This window comes from Lodderomyces beijingensis, assembly GCF_963989305.1.
Source record: "Lodderomyces beijingensis strain CBS 14171 genome assembly, chromosome: 3".
NCBI lineage: Eukaryota > Fungi > Ascomycota > Pichiomycetes > Serinales > Debaryomycetaceae > Lodderomyces > Lodderomyces beijingensis.
The window spans coordinates 1,783,464-1,797,971 of record NC_089972.1 but is presented as its reverse complement, the minus strand read 5'-3'; the positions used below and the strand labels follow the sequence as shown (position 1 = coordinate 1,797,971).

At 47.2% G+C, this 14,508-nt stretch overlaps 7 protein-coding genes across 7 annotated transcripts; 6 read left to right on the top strand and 1 right to left on the bottom strand. All coding sequences in view use genetic code 12, as the record gives it.

Moving 5' to 3' along the window:
* Positions 1 to 145: 145 nt before the first annotated feature.
* Positions 146 to 2,818, top strand: LODBEIA_P28620 (uncharacterized protein; the record flags this gene model as incomplete). The annotated part of the gene is made up of 1 exon (XM_066972908.1): positions 146 to 2,818. One exon carries the CDS (start codon positions 146 to 148, stop codon positions 2,816 to 2,818), a length of 2,673 nt encoding a protein of 890 aa, XP_066829800.1.
* Positions 2,819 to 3,878: 1,060 nt separating this feature from the next.
* Positions 3,879 to 5,837, top strand: LODBEIA_P28610 (uncharacterized protein; the record flags this gene model as incomplete). The annotated part of the gene is made up of 1 exon (XM_066972907.1): positions 3,879 to 5,837. One exon carries the CDS (start codon positions 3,879 to 3,881, stop codon positions 5,835 to 5,837), a length of 1,959 nt encoding a protein of 652 aa, XP_066829799.1.
* A 390-nt stretch (positions 5,838 to 6,227) lies between these two features.
* Positions 6,228 to 7,169, top strand: LODBEIA_P28600 (uncharacterized protein; the record flags this gene model as incomplete). Its single annotated transcript, XM_066972906.1, has 1 exon — positions 6,228 to 7,169. One exon carries the CDS (start codon positions 6,228 to 6,230, stop codon positions 7,167 to 7,169), a length of 942 nt encoding a protein of 313 aa, XP_066829798.1.
* Positions 7,170 to 7,946: 777 nt separating this feature from the next.
* On the top strand, positions 7,947 to 9,032 carry LODBEIA_P28590 (uncharacterized protein; the record flags this gene model as incomplete). Its single annotated transcript, XM_066972904.1, has 1 exon — positions 7,947 to 9,032. One exon carries the CDS (start codon positions 7,947 to 7,949, stop codon positions 9,030 to 9,032), a length of 1,086 nt encoding a protein of 361 aa, XP_066829797.1.
* Positions 9,033 to 9,321: 289 nt separating this feature from the next.
* Positions 9,322 to 10,782, top strand: LODBEIA_P28580 (uncharacterized protein; the record flags this gene model as incomplete). Its single annotated transcript, XM_066972903.1, has 1 exon — positions 9,322 to 10,782. One exon carries the CDS (start codon positions 9,322 to 9,324, stop codon positions 10,780 to 10,782), a length of 1,461 nt encoding a protein of 486 aa, XP_066829796.1.
* A 239-nt stretch (positions 10,783 to 11,021) lies between these two features.
* LODBEIA_P28570 (uncharacterized protein) lies at positions 11,022 to 12,158 on the top strand (the record flags this gene model as incomplete). Its single annotated transcript, XM_066972902.1, has 1 exon — positions 11,022 to 12,158. One exon carries the CDS (start codon positions 11,022 to 11,024, stop codon positions 12,156 to 12,158), a length of 1,137 nt encoding a protein of 378 aa, XP_066829795.1.
* A 150-nt stretch (positions 12,159 to 12,308) lies between these two features.
* On the bottom strand, positions 12,309 to 13,742 carry LODBEIA_P28560 (uncharacterized protein; the record flags this gene model as incomplete). The annotated part of the gene is made up of 1 exon (XM_066972901.1): positions 12,309 to 13,742. One exon carries the CDS (start codon positions 13,740 to 13,742, stop codon positions 12,309 to 12,311), a length of 1,434 nt encoding a protein of 477 aa, XP_066829794.1.
* Between the last annotated feature and the right edge of the window lie 766 nt (positions 13,743 to 14,508).

Below are 14,508 nucleotides of genomic sequence, written 5' to 3'. Positions count from 1 at the left end.
ATTCAGGTGAAAACAGAGAACTTGAAAGTTAAGTTGTGAAAAATTATCAATTGAAGCTAGTACGGGTTCCGGTAATTTATTCGTCCACTAGATATATCTCCCCATCTCACGCCAACATCCACCGCCGCTTATACTTTTTTTAAAAATGCCCGAGTTGGATCAATTGAAAGTCACGCCCGCAGACGGCCACATTGTGTCCCCCGCGGACTTTGCCCAGAACGACAAGGTTCAGTTATCGGGCCGGATCATCAACGTCATGACCACGTTACCGACGCAGATTGTCAGTCAGTACGACAGCAAGAGCGAGCAATATAGATGGGACGTTGAGCTTGTCCGCGGTAACTCGGCGCTTTTTTCATCGCAGCTGTTTTTGCTGCAGCATTCCGACTGGGAGACTCATTTGGTTGCTTGGACGGGCGAGTTGAAGAATAAGCTGGAGAACACGTTTCGGTTGACCGCCGAGGAATTGCAGGATGATCCGTTGTACCTTGACGAAGAAGATAAGCACGGCATTGAGGAAAAAGTGCAGAGTGCTATTGGCAGCAAGAACATCCACCCTGTGTGGTTGTTGAGACGCGATCAGGAGAGATGGAGAAAATACGCCGAGCATGTGCTTTGGCCCGTTTTCCATTATTTCGAAGGCACACCCTCCGACGGCAAGGCCGAGATTGAAGCATGGCACGATTACGTCAAGTTCAACGAGGCCTACTTGAACAAGATCAAGCTGATTTACCAACCGGGCGACATCATCTGGATCCACGATTACTATTTATTGTTACTTCCGCAGTTGTTGAGAATGGAGTTTCCCGACGCCTACATTGGCCATTTCTTGCACGTTCCGTTCCCTTCGTCGGAGTATTTCAAGTGTCTTTCCAAGAGAACCCAGTTGTTGGATGGTATGTTGGGGTCCGATAAGATTGGGTTCCAGTCGGAGTCATTCCAAAGACACTTTTTATCGTGCTGTGCCCGCGTGCTCGGTTGCGAAGTGACAAAGTCGGAGGTGTTTGCATACGGGAGAACCTTGTCGCTTGAAACGTTACCCATAGGTATCGACACGTTAAAGACTCAACAAGAGGCATTCACGGCAGATGTAACTGAAAAAGTCAAAGCGATTCTGAACTCGTACAAGGATATGAAGATTATCGTGGGCCGTGACCGATTAGACAAGGTTCGCGGTGTGCTTCAGAAATTGCAAGCTTTCCAAATCTTCCTCGACATGTATCCTGAATGGAGAGAAAAAGTTGTTTTGATTCAAGTGTCTAGCCCCGGTTATCAACACTCTGCAAATGTCGAGCTCAAGGTGACGGAATTGATCAATCAAATCAACTCCAAATATGGCACCTTGAATTATGCGCCCGTGATTCACTACCAGATGATGGTGCCCAAAGACGAGTATTTGGCGTTGTTGAGAGTGGCAGACTTGTGCTTGATCACTTCGGTTCGAGATGGCATGAATACCACGGCGATGGAGTTTGTCATTTGCCAAAAGGATAAAGGCTCGCCCTTGATCTTGTCCGAGTTTACTGGCACGGCATCGGTATTGAAAGATGCTATACTTGTCAACCCGTGGGACTCTGTGGGCATTTCCAAGACAGTCAACGATGCATTAAAGTTTAGCGATGGCGAGAAAAAGTATCTTGAAGACAAGTTGTTTGCTAAGGTGTCGTCCAACACTATTCAGCATTGGACTTCGCAGTTTATCCGCGACACAATAGAACACGCGGCTGTTACCCATGCCAACCACTATACACCGGCGTTGAATAGACCTTTACTACTCAAAAACTACGAGGAGTCCAAGCGGAGGTTATTTTTGTTTGACTATGACGGCACCTTGACTCCAATCGTGCAAGACCCCGCAGCAGCCATTCCTTCGGACAAGTTGAATCGAGTCTTGGACACGTTAGCGCAGGACCCCAAGAACCAGATCTGGATCATTTCAGGAAGAGACCAAGCCTTTTTGGAAAAATGGATGGGCAAGAAAAACATTGGATTATCTGCCGAGCACGGTTGTTTCATGAGGGACCCCGGTGAAAAATACTGGCTCAATTTGGCAGAGAAATTCGACATGTCATGGCAAGAGAAAGTCAAGGACGTGTTTGAGAAATACACCAAGGCCACGCCTGGGTCGAGCATTGAAATCAAAAAAGTGGCCATCACCTGGCACTACCGTAGAGCCGATCCCGAGTTGGGCGCATTCCAATCTGACCAATGTCTAAAAGAACTCTTGGACACGGTCGCCAAGGACTACGACGTCGACGTCATGGCAGGTAAGGCCAACCTTGAAGTTCGCCCCAAGTTCCTCAACAAGGGCGAGATTGTGAAAACATTGGTGTTGCACCCGCACGGAGCCAAGCAAGCCGTCGACGAGATCTTGGAGAACGAAATCAAGCACAACGACGACGAATTGCCCGATTTCGTCCTTTGCGTCGGCGACGATCTCACCGATGAAGACATGTTCAAATCTTTGCTCAAGATCGAGAACCAATGGAACTTGGACGCTAAGCCCAAGAACAAGTTGGACTCTTATGGTGTTTTTCCCGTGGCTGTGGGTCCCGCCTCGAAAAAAACCGTGGCTACGGCCCACTTGAACGAGCCGGCGCAAGTGTTGGAAACGTTGGGACTCTTGGCGGGTCAAGTCTCCTTGTTTGAAAGCGCCGGCTCCGTCGAGTTGGACGATCGCGGACACGTTGCCAACAGCGAGAGCTCGACCCGGTCCAAGGATGCCATCGTGCAAGCACATTTGAGGAGGAAAAAGAGCACCGATTTGAAAGCGAAAGCAGGAAGTAGCAGCAATACCGAGCCCGCTGCTGCTGCTTGATGTTTGATGCGTGAGCATCTATCTATAACTGAGTTTCTTTTTTTTTTTCGTTTTTACTATTTTATAGATTCTTTCTACAGACAATATGTCGTTCTTGGTTTTGATGATTTTCTATTGAAGGCGCCAAATTTTCAGAGTGCAAAAAAAAATAAATTTCTCTTGTATCGGTCTTTGTTGCCCGTGAGATTGTTCGACTCGGCGTTTGCTCATGAGTCCAGGCCCACGAGCGCTACGCTGGCGCCGTCAAAAGTGGTCTGAGCTGGAAGAAGAAAGAGCAACGGGGGCAAGAGAAAGGGGGGCGTGGGTTTGCTCCTTTTGGCGCGAACCGGATAAATTCCACAACTTTAAAATACGCTTAGACGGCACAACGGTTTTATCAGTTTGACAGTATTGGATTTGACACAACGGAGAGGGGTTATACACTCGGAAAGAAACGTCTAGGAGTAAATAGCCCACGCAGTATAACACTTATCCAAGCGTATTTTAAACAGCAAATTCTAAGTCCGGATCATCTTCCCCTTATTTCTCAACCCCCTTTTTGCTTTTTTTTTTTTCCGGCTCTCGTATGTACGTTACTGTTGCTACGGTTATATTTGCAACTCCATCGTTAATCTATAGTTGCTTTTTTCCACGCTTTGAAAGGAAGCTCGTAGTGGAAGAGCGAGTGCTGTGCTCAGCTACTCAAGTGGCTGTAGCGGAAGTGAAATCAGCACGCTATCAGCCGATTTAATTAATTAACGCCAGTCTCTTGTTTTCTTTGATTTTTGACGTGGAGGCTTTGACCGCAAAAAGTAAAGAATAAACGCCAGTAATATACAGGGAACACACCACGCTAGTTGGGAAGTTCGATCTTAATTGCGCCCTCAGCGGGTGGGCTTTTATCGCCAGCTGTTTTTTTTGTAAAAGCACTTTCCATATTTTCGAAATCTCGTCTTCTCATCACTACTTTCTTTTAAAGGTTTCTCGAGGACAGTAGGAGAAACTATCCAAAGTCTTGGGGGAAAAATAGACTTTAGACCAGACCCTTTCCCCCTTATATCTTTCACTTATAGAGAGAGATATGCTTGGCCACAATTTGCACCTTGCATTATTCGACATTAAGCTCAAGTCGCCGCATAAAAATCTCGTGTTGATCAGAGGCAGTGAATTTGATGTCGAGAATGTGCTACTTGAAGGAAGCGTCAAACTTTCGCTAAAAGAAGACGCCCACATTAAAAAGATCCAGTTGAATTTGGTTGGCGAGTTTTACTACGAATACATACAAAAAGAAACCCACGAGCAAAACTTGGACCGGGTATGCGTTTTGAAAGTCGACTGGAATAACTTGCTCACTAACGATGAAGGCGATGTCGTGTTTGGAAACTATGGCGACACCACGGTGCCCATGTACAAGATGAAAAAGACCAGTCACCTGGAGAAGGGGTCGGGCCTGAACTCGGGAGCGTCAACGCCCCGCCCACAGTACCATAGAACGAGCTCGACTCCCTCATTCTCAAGCCAACACTCATCGCTCTCCTCGAAGGAGAAATCCAAGATTATCCATATCCCCAAAGCGGGGATCGATGGAACCCCATACAAGGATTTAAAAGATTCGCACAGCCATTCGTTTCTCTTGCCCAAGGGCAATTATAGTTTACCTTTTAAAATCTTGCTTCCGGCGAACATTTCCGAGACAATCGAAGGCTTGCCCATCGGCACCCTCTTGTATAAATTGCAATGCTCGATTGAGAGGGGGAGATTTGAACGCACGCATCTGGTGAGCAAACATATTCGAATTGTGCGGACTTTGCACCCGCAGAATATCAACTTGTGCGACAGCATCGATGTCATCAATACCTGGGTGGGCAAGTTGCAATACTGCGTGAGCATGCCCAAAAAGGCGGTGGCCGTCGGGGCCACCATCCCGATACACCTCACCATTGTCCCCATTGCCAAAGGGTTGAGCATCAGAGCTATCAATGCCTGTATAGTGGAGCACTACCACATTGCAGTGGACGGGGTACGTTCGCCTGAATTTGAAAGATTGTGCGGGAAACAACAGTTGCACATTCCAAGCTCGGCCGATTTGCCCTACGACAGATGGGAGATCAAGACCCATTTCAAAGTGCCCGATCAATTGAAGCAGATTACCCAAAGCTGCGAAGCGAAAAACAACTTGATTACCGTTAAGCACAGGTTACGAGTCGCAATCCAGCTCAAGAACAAAGAGGGCCACACGAGCGAACTCCGCGCCAACTTGCCCATATTCGTGTATATAAGCGCCAACATTGGTCATGTTCTTGGACGCCACTTTGACGTTGATAATCACCACGGAACTTTCCAATTGGACTACCAGAAGCAAGATCTGTTGTTCCATAAAACCACCCACTCGGCCCCAACCACGCCCGCGGTAACGGACGACGAGGCAGACGAGAATGGAGACGAAGACGGAGCCGACGCTGCGGAAGAAGGCGACGAAGACGATGATTTGGATCGAGAAGATAACGCACCGCCAATGTATGCGCGCCATGTTTTTGACAAGATTTTCGACATGAACTTGCCGCAGACCCCGTTGGAGCAACTTCGTTCCCAAACTGGCACGCCCGCTGTTTCTGCAAACAACTCAACCACGGACTTGGGTGGCTACTTCAGCATCCCCATTGGACACGGCTCCGAGAAGAAGAAGACGAAGCAGGCGTCGAAATCAGTCGACTATCTACACATCCCCACCTACGACGAGGCGCTAGACGACGACGACGACGACGACAGCTTCATCATTGAGGGCTTTGCTCCCACGTACTCGAATGGAGGCAGCGGCAGCGAGACGGGAAGCTTGCGGTCGGGCTCCACGACGCCTATACCGAGCATCATGATCAACCCCAAGGCCAACGGCAGCTTTGGAAGCTTGAAGTTCCACAAGAAGAGCAACTCGGTGCCCCATTCGAGATCGCCTTCCACCTTGAAAGCCGACAAGTTAGGCGGCGCCGAAGGCTCATCCCCTAGAGCGAGTAGCAATAGATTTTTTAGCAAGAAAAAATAAACATAAAATAAAATGTCGCTTGCAAAACTAAAAAGAATACTAAACCTCCTAAAGTTCCAATGGAACCATAAAGGGAATTATAGCCGTAGATACTAAAACAGAAAAGAAAATAAACAGAAGAGTTAGTAAGTAGGTGTTTACGGTTGGGCGTGAAGGGGAAAAACCAGAGTAGGGGTTTTTTGCATCAAGAAAGATGGAGGAAAAGCGATACGATTGAACGGCTTCATAGCCCGAGAGTGTGTACTTCTGACCAAACGTATGAGATGGAACGAAAATTACGAAATAGACACCCCACCGTATTATACATCGTTGGACATTTGGCAACCACCTTTCACTCTGTCCACTCTATTCACGTTTATTCACTTTCCACCGTTTTTTCCCAGACAGAAAATGTTCAAGACAGATCCATTCAAAATCTACCAGAATCAAAGAGCGTCGAATATAGAACGACTCAAAAGAGGAAAACGCCGGAGTTCAAAGCCACAACCAGTGCCAGCGCCATCACCCACAGTAAATGTAAACAAACAACAACAACATCAACGACAGCAGGCATCACTGCAAGTGCTCAAACCAACAAGCCCCGAAAGCAAGCCCGTGTCCACACGAAGGCTACTTCTGGCACTAAACAACCAAGTCACCCACCACGCGAAAAAAAGAGACGTCAACATAACCAAGTCGTTCCACGACCTGACCAAGTTCCAGACGTTGGAAAATCGGGGGTTCACAGACAAATTCCACGCCATCGAGTCGATCGTCACGCACAAGCCCCCGACAGCAGCCAAACGGAAACAGGCCGAGAAAACGGGGCACGATCCCGTGGTTGATATTGCTCGCCTGGAATTCAGCGGCTTTGTCGAGTGGTTCAAGATGAACAAGTACCAGTATGCAGTTCCGCACATGACTGCCGCAGCTTCATTTCCCGCGGCAAACAACCTGAAAAGGGATGACATGGTGGCGGCGGACGTCGCTTGTGGTGGGGGGAAGCGCGATGCAAGCGTGGTTGAGTCCGTTGTGCAAAGTTCGTACGTGCGACCTGAGTTTCGCCGTCTATCAACGCAGGTAACGGGCGGGGGAGTTTACAGAGTGGTGAAGGTGGCCCACTTGAGTCCGTTTATGTTGCTGGTACGATTGCAGGCTCAACTTGGACTTGAATCTGATGCAGACACAAAAACAGTAGATTCGATCTTGCTCAACGTTTACAAAGTCGAGTTGAGCGCGGGTGATGTTGTGAAACTACTAGATCAGCGCGGCGAAAAGTCCTGCTCGTTCACGATGAAGCTAAGTGGAGATCGACTAATTGAAGCTCATGCGAAATGGGAGATTCTTAAATGATGAATAAAGTTAGACGCCCGAATCACGGAGCGATCCCCCTTCAATAACTCCCTTAGCCGACTCACAAATTGGTTTACCCAAGAAGCATCCCCAAAAGGTCTCCCTGTTTTCCATGGTTTTCCGAATTTCCCAAGTTTTTTTTTTTTTCTTTTTCTTTTTGACCAAAACCATAAAGTTTGCTTACATAGTTCTCAAAACCTGGTAAACACGAAGATAATTCTGATTCATCTTGAATCAAATGAAACCAAACGTAGGGAACTTTGAAGCGTTGGGTGCTCATATAGGTTGACACAACTCTGTATGCTTGTATGTGTACATACATACTCGAATTGATCAATTGTACACTACTTTCTCCTCCAGTGTATGATAAGTTCACCACTAGAAAAATCATGACGAAATTACTCAGCATCCCATCATCATCATCATCATCATCATCATCGTCGTTGTCTGCTCCAACATTTGCTGTTGTAGGTACCCCCGAGTTGACCATCTAGATCACCCAATAACCCCCATCATTAATCTACAACTTTTGAGATTAACGAACCCCTTCTCCTTCCACCGCCATCCCCACCACCTATACCCCTATTTTTGTTGATATATTGAACCGTTAATTCGGGTTTGCAATAAATCACCAATAAAAACCTCATCACCACTACTTTTCCAAAAAACCGCTTGTTTGTTTAAGGCAAATCAAGTCTTCTTTTTTAATTTATTAATTTGTCATACTCTCTCAAAAAAATAGACAACAAAGAGCTCAACTAATCTATACTATTAAATATGTCAACTACGGCAGCAGCAGCAGCAGCAGCAGCAGCAGCAGCAGCTTCATCGAAAGCATCCAATTTGGAAGCTCCAGAGTTTATCGGGCCTAATTTGAATGTGACTTTGACATGTCCCGAATGTAAAATATTCCCGCCTGACTTGATCGAACGATTCAGCGAAGGTGATATCGTGTGTGGTAGTTGCGGTCTAGTGTTGAGTGATCGAGTAGTGGACACCAGATCCGAATGGAGAACGTTTAGTAATGATGATCAGAATGGAGATGATCCCTCGCGTGTCGGTGATGCGGGAAACCCCTTGTTGGATACTGAGGATTTGTCGACCATGATCTCCTATGTGCCGGACAACACCAAACTTGGTCGAGAACTCAGCCGGGCGCAGCAGAAGTCGCTTGTTGATAAAAAGGATAATGCTCTAGCGGCGGCCTACGTCAAGATTTCCCAAATGTGCGACGGGTACCAGTTGCCCAAGATTGTCCAGGATGGCGCGAAGGAAGTCTACAAGATGGTTTATGAGGAAAAACTCTTGCGAGGCAAGTCTCAGGAGTCCATAATGGCGGCCTCGATCTTTATCGGCTGCAGAAAGGCGAAAGTTGCCCGGTCGTTCAAGGAGATCTGGGCACTTACCAATGTCCCCCGAAAGGAAATCGGCAAGGTGTTCCGTATCATGGATAGAATCATCAGAGAGAAGAATGCCGCTAATCCGCAGACGGCGGCATATTTCAGCCAGGACAATATCCAAACCACGCAGACGTCAGCCGAGGACTTGATTAGAAGATTCTGTTCGCATCTTGGTTTGAGTACGCAAATTACAAACGCAGCGGAACAGATTGCCAGGAAGTGCAGAGAGATTGGTGTCTTGGCTGGTAGGTCGCCCACTACCATTGCAGCCACTGTCATCTACATGACTTCGGTGTTGTTTGGCATCGATTTGCCACCGTCCAAAATCTCGGACAAGACAGGGGTGAGCGATGGTACGATCAAGACTTCGTACAAGTACATGTATGAAGAAAGAAAGAATTTGATCGAACCTGAATGGATCGAGTCGGGGAAAATCAAGTTGGACAGCATACCCAAAAACTGAATAGACTGGTGTGTCTGTGTGTGTAGCTTGGTTACCGTTATTTGTACATTAAATGCAAAACCAATACCCTACATGCAATAATTACCTCTTCTTGTGTGTGATGTAGAAAAATGCATGTACCGTTCTACTTGCTCCAGTAATTGACACGAGCATAGTTTTTTTTTTGCATCTGGGATTGGTTGCACCAAAACCGGAGCGCAAAAATATCGAGAATTGATTGGAGACATGGCAACTGCTCTACATATCACACACACATACACCACTCACTTGCACTCACACGTATAGCCAAATGTTGAGGATTATCAGGTCTCTAGCTACACGGGCATCCCCGAGGCTCCAAGATGTGGTCATAATCGGAGGAGGACCCGCCGGATTGACGCTTCTCTCCGCACTCAAGACATCACCCAAGCTAAGACACCTAAGATGCACCTTGGTTGAAGGTTTTTCGTTGGAACCGGTTCGTAATTTCCAAGTGGATCCACCGGAGCAGTACACAAACAGAATCGTGTCGCTTACTCCCAAGTCCATTGAGTTTATGCAAAAGATTGGCAATTGGGACTATATCCACGAGGACCGTATCAGGGACTACAACGGTATCATCGCTTATGACTCCCAGGATGCCACATCGCGCATCGAGTTTGATATTGGTGTCACTGGCAAAGACACCTTGGCTACAATGTGCGAAGTGATCAACATTCAAAGCTCGCTATTGACAAAACTACAAGAGCTCAGCGATGAGAGCACGGAGCCCGGGTTTGAGATTTTAGATAACACCAAAGTTGTGGAAATTGTAAGCCCCCCTGAAGCAGCGCCCGATTTATCCAACCACGACTTGAACCAGCCGGACCCCACGTTGGGCAACAACAAGTTGGACTGGCCCATAGTCAAGCTTTCCAACGGCGAAATGATCCAATCTCGACTACTCATTGGCGCCGACGGCTACAACTCGCCCGTGCGCACGTTTGCCCAGATTGAATCTCGAGGGTGGCAGTACAACAGATTCGGAGTGGTAGCATGCATCAAGCTCCAATACGAAGACTTTAGATCCATCGGGTGGCAGAGATTCTTAACCACGGGACCCTTGGCGATCTTGCCCTTGACGGAAGACAACGCCACCATCGTGTGGTCAAGCACACCGGAACTCAGCAGCTTGCTCCTCCAAGTAAACGAATCGATTTTCCCGCATTTGGTCACGGCAGCAATGGTATTGGAAGAAGTCGACCTCAACTACATCTACCAAATGTTGCAACGCGACCCCAATGACTCCAATGCAGTACAAGAGATTGAATGGAGGTTATCGAAATTCAAGCCGAGCGAGCTCGATGAAAATTACCCACTCCCCGCGGTAAAGCTTATCCCCAACACGCGCGCCAAGTTCCCGCTCAAGATGTCGCATGCTGACTCCTACACTGCGCCACGGGTCGCATTAGTTGGCGACGCGGCCCATACAATCCATCCACTCGCGGGCCAAGGGTTGAATATGGGCCAATCCGACGTGGCGGCGTTGGTGCAAGCGTTAGAAAAAGGCGTCGATCGCGGCATGGACTTGGGGTCAACTTTGGTCTTGGAGGAGTATACAGCGAATGCGTGGCCAGCGAATCACGTGCTCTTGGGCGTTTGCGATAAGTTGCACAAGGTTTTCTCGACTGATTTCTACCCCTTGGTTGTAGCTAGAGGCTTGGGCATGAAAGGGTTGAACATGTTTGATGAGGTCAAGGGGTTCATGATGAATATGGTGAGTGGTAGATAGTGTGATCTGTTTTGTATATAACGAACAAAAGAACGTCTCAATTGGTTCTTTCATTCATCGCTTCACTTGGGAGATGTGGTGGAAAGTCGTCTGTTTGTCTGTTTGTCTGTTTGTCTGTTTGCAAAAGAAACTGCAAAATTTCACAGCCATGAAAAAAAATTGATATTTAGCAAGCAATTTTCATGCAGCATTTTCAGCAAAATGAACGTCACCATGAGCAATAGCATCCACTTAGAACCATGCTGATGCAACGACTCTACTCTAGCGTCGCCAAAGCGGCCACACTTGCAAAAGAAAAGCGCAACATCACAGCAAACTACCGAACGTTGCGATCGCATTACGACGCACCCAAATATCCGCTCGTGCTATGCCATGGCTTTTCAGGATTCGATAAACTCACGTTACTAAGAAAGCCCCAGCTCCTCGTGAAAGAGGCGGCCGATCAAGCACAAAAGGCCGTCGTCCACTCCCAAAAAAGGCCAAGTCGCAGACAACAGAACCGGCTGTTTTTGGAAGTTGAGTACTGGAACGGCATCAAGGGCGCCTTGGAGCAATTGGGGTCCACCGTGTTTATAGCGAGAGTGCCTGCGTTTGGAGATATCAAGAGTCGAGCTCAGAGTCTAGACCAGTACATCACTGCGCAATGCCAGATTCTCCGTGACCTGGAATCGCACGCTGAGGTATACAACACCACCTCCACCCCGGATCAAGAGCAACGATCGCGGACGTTCAAGCAAAGATGCGAGCCCATCAGCATCAACCTCATCAGCCATTCCATGGGCGGGCTCGATTGCCGATACCTCATATCGCAAATCCACAATAATACCACGAGCGAGATCTACAAGATTGCCTCCTTGACCACGATCTCGACGCCGCACCACGGGTCGGAAGTCGCAGACTTTGTCGTGGATATAATCAAGCGCGTGCCGATCTTAAAGCACATATGCCCCAGCTCGGTCAACGAGATGACGACGTGGAAGATGAGGGAGTTCAACGAACGTATCAAGGATGATCCGAGCGTCAAGTACTTTTCCTTTGGGGCCAAGTTCGTCCCTAAATGGTTCAACAACTACTTCATCACCTGGCTCATCATGAAGCGCGAGATTGAGAAAAATGCCACCACTTCAAAGGGGATGAGCGCTGCAGAGGTGGCGAATAGCGACTTGGTTGATAATGATGGATTGGTCAGTGTCGAGAGTTCCAAGTGGGGCCAATATGTCGGCACGTTGGACCAGGTCGACCACACTGATCTCATCAACTGGATGAATAAAGTACGATTGGGCTTTGACAAGATCATGTGGGCGCGTGATCCGCCGTTCAATGCCATTGCGTTATATCTAGACATTGCAAATGAACTTTCACATAGAGGCCTATAAACGATCCAGACAGAAAATTGTTGTTGTTGATCCAATAAAAAACAAAAACTTGTTGTCATAGAATTAATAATAAACAAAGTTCTTTCTAATTAATATTACACCAATTATTTCTCTTTCTGTTTTCCAATTTTTATTTTTGTTCTTTTTATCTTACTCATGAATCGTAATCGTCTTGATAATCATAAATTCATCCATACCCCATTGACTGTTGAATCTACCGCAACCACTAGATTTGACACCGCCGTGAGGAACGGTAGCTTCGTCGTGCACAGTAGGCGAGTTGATGTGAACACCGCCAATCTCCAATCTCTTGGCCAACTTCAAAGCTCTAATGTGGTTCTTGGACCAGACAGCAGCTTTCAAACCGAAATCGTGTTCATTGACTTCCTCAACAACGTCATCGATGTTGGAGTACTTGTGGATGGTGAAGACAGGACCAAAAGTCTCGGTGAAGTTGATGTCCATTTCCGCGGTGACACCCTCGATAATCATTGGCGGTATCACGTTGGTCTTTAAAATCTCTTCCTTGTTGAACTCGCCAAACAACAAGCTGGCGCCTTTAGCCAAGGCGTCTTCAACCAATTGCAAGACCTTGTCTCTTCCCAAGCAATCTCTCTGACTGATTTTCTGGTCTGGGTTCTTGACCATCTCAGCGGCAACGTTCTTCAACACAGCAGTGAATTGGTCGTAGATTTTCTCATCAACAAACACTTTATCGGTACTCATACAGATTTGACCCTTGTGTGCCCAGGCACCAAAGAGAATCTTGCCAGCAGCAGCACCCAACTCAGCGTCATCAAGAACAATGGAAACATTCTTACCGCCCAATTCCAAAAGGTATGGAATCAAGTACTTGGAGCACTCTTGAGCAATAATCTTACCAACGCCAGTTGAACCGGTAAAGTTGACTTTTCTAATGACGCCAGTAGCCAAGATTTGTTCCAAAAACTTGGGGTTATCTTGAGGTGCAACGTGAACCAACTGCAAGGCCTTTGGAGGAACACCAGCGTCCAAGAAGCACTTGACCAACAAATAGGAGACGGCGGGGGATTTTTCACTCGACTTGAACACAACTGAACATCCAGCAGCTAAAGGAGCACAGATTGATCTCGTGCCCAAGATCACTGGTGCATTCCATGGCGAAATCGACAAGACTGGACCAATGGCGCTCTTCACGGCCATGGCCAAGTCATTGTGTCCCGATTGCACAATCTGTCCTTCGGGTCTCGACATTTGCGAAGCATACTCTTCAATCTGTCCCAAGGATCCATCAACGTTAACGTTGGCGAACCAAGTTGGTCCACCAATCTCCATGTGCGAGTTAAAAATCTCCTGTCTCCTCTCCTTGATGAGGTCCATTGCTTTCCTGAAGATGGCAACTCGCTTAGGGACAGGGGTAGCGGTCCAGTCTTTCAAACCTTGCTTGGCGTTAGCTGCTATCGCGGCGATGTTTTCACCGCTGACTGATAATTGTGCAAAATGGTGAATGATTTCATCGGGGTTGCTGTGGCTGGTGACGGCAAAATTGCTAGTGCCGGCTTCTTCACCATTGATGATACATGGGTAAACTTTTGCTGAGGCCATTGTCTTTCTTGCTGTTATTGTTGTTCGCGACAGGTTGCGGCGTATGAGATAAGAAGAAGTGCAAAGATCCGTTAGACACAATACACCACGGCACCTCCTCCTAAACGCAAGGGCATATGACATTGTATTTATAATCTTTCGATCCTGAAGGGCTGCGCCTGCGGGGAGGAGTAACGCAAGAGGTTGAAGGACAAACACTAGCCGAAGAGGAGGGGAGACGTACAGTTTGTCAGCTGCTCTTGTAATTGTTGTTGTTAGTTTGTCATCCCCGTGTTGATCTGCACTTCAAGGCTAAAGACAAACCGGCAAGAAAGCAAAAAAGAAAAAAAAGGCAAAAGGTTTCGAATAATGTCGATAAAAAAATATGCATCCAGTTGGCTAAATCCGATGGGTTTGTATGGGGGAAGGGACGTTTCTCCCAACTCTACTTTGCCAGGCCAGGACATCTCCAACAAAGAAGAAAAAAAATATACCCATGTTCAATAGTTCGAAAGCAAAAGAGAAGAGAATGTGAGATCTCGCTATTTTTTCATGCAAATGTAGTAATAAGCCGTTGAGCGATGCAAGTTCATGCAGCATGCCTTTGGCTTATTCGCCAGTCCAGATAGGTCTCCCCCCAGGGCAATCCAGAATTCAAGGATAAAGACGGAAAATTTTTGGGGATACAGAGGAGGGGGCTTTTTTATTTTTATTCTATTTCCTAGCCAATTTCGTGTCTTTGATTGGACGTGGGAGATCTCTGGTTTGGAGATCTTCTGTCAAGGAT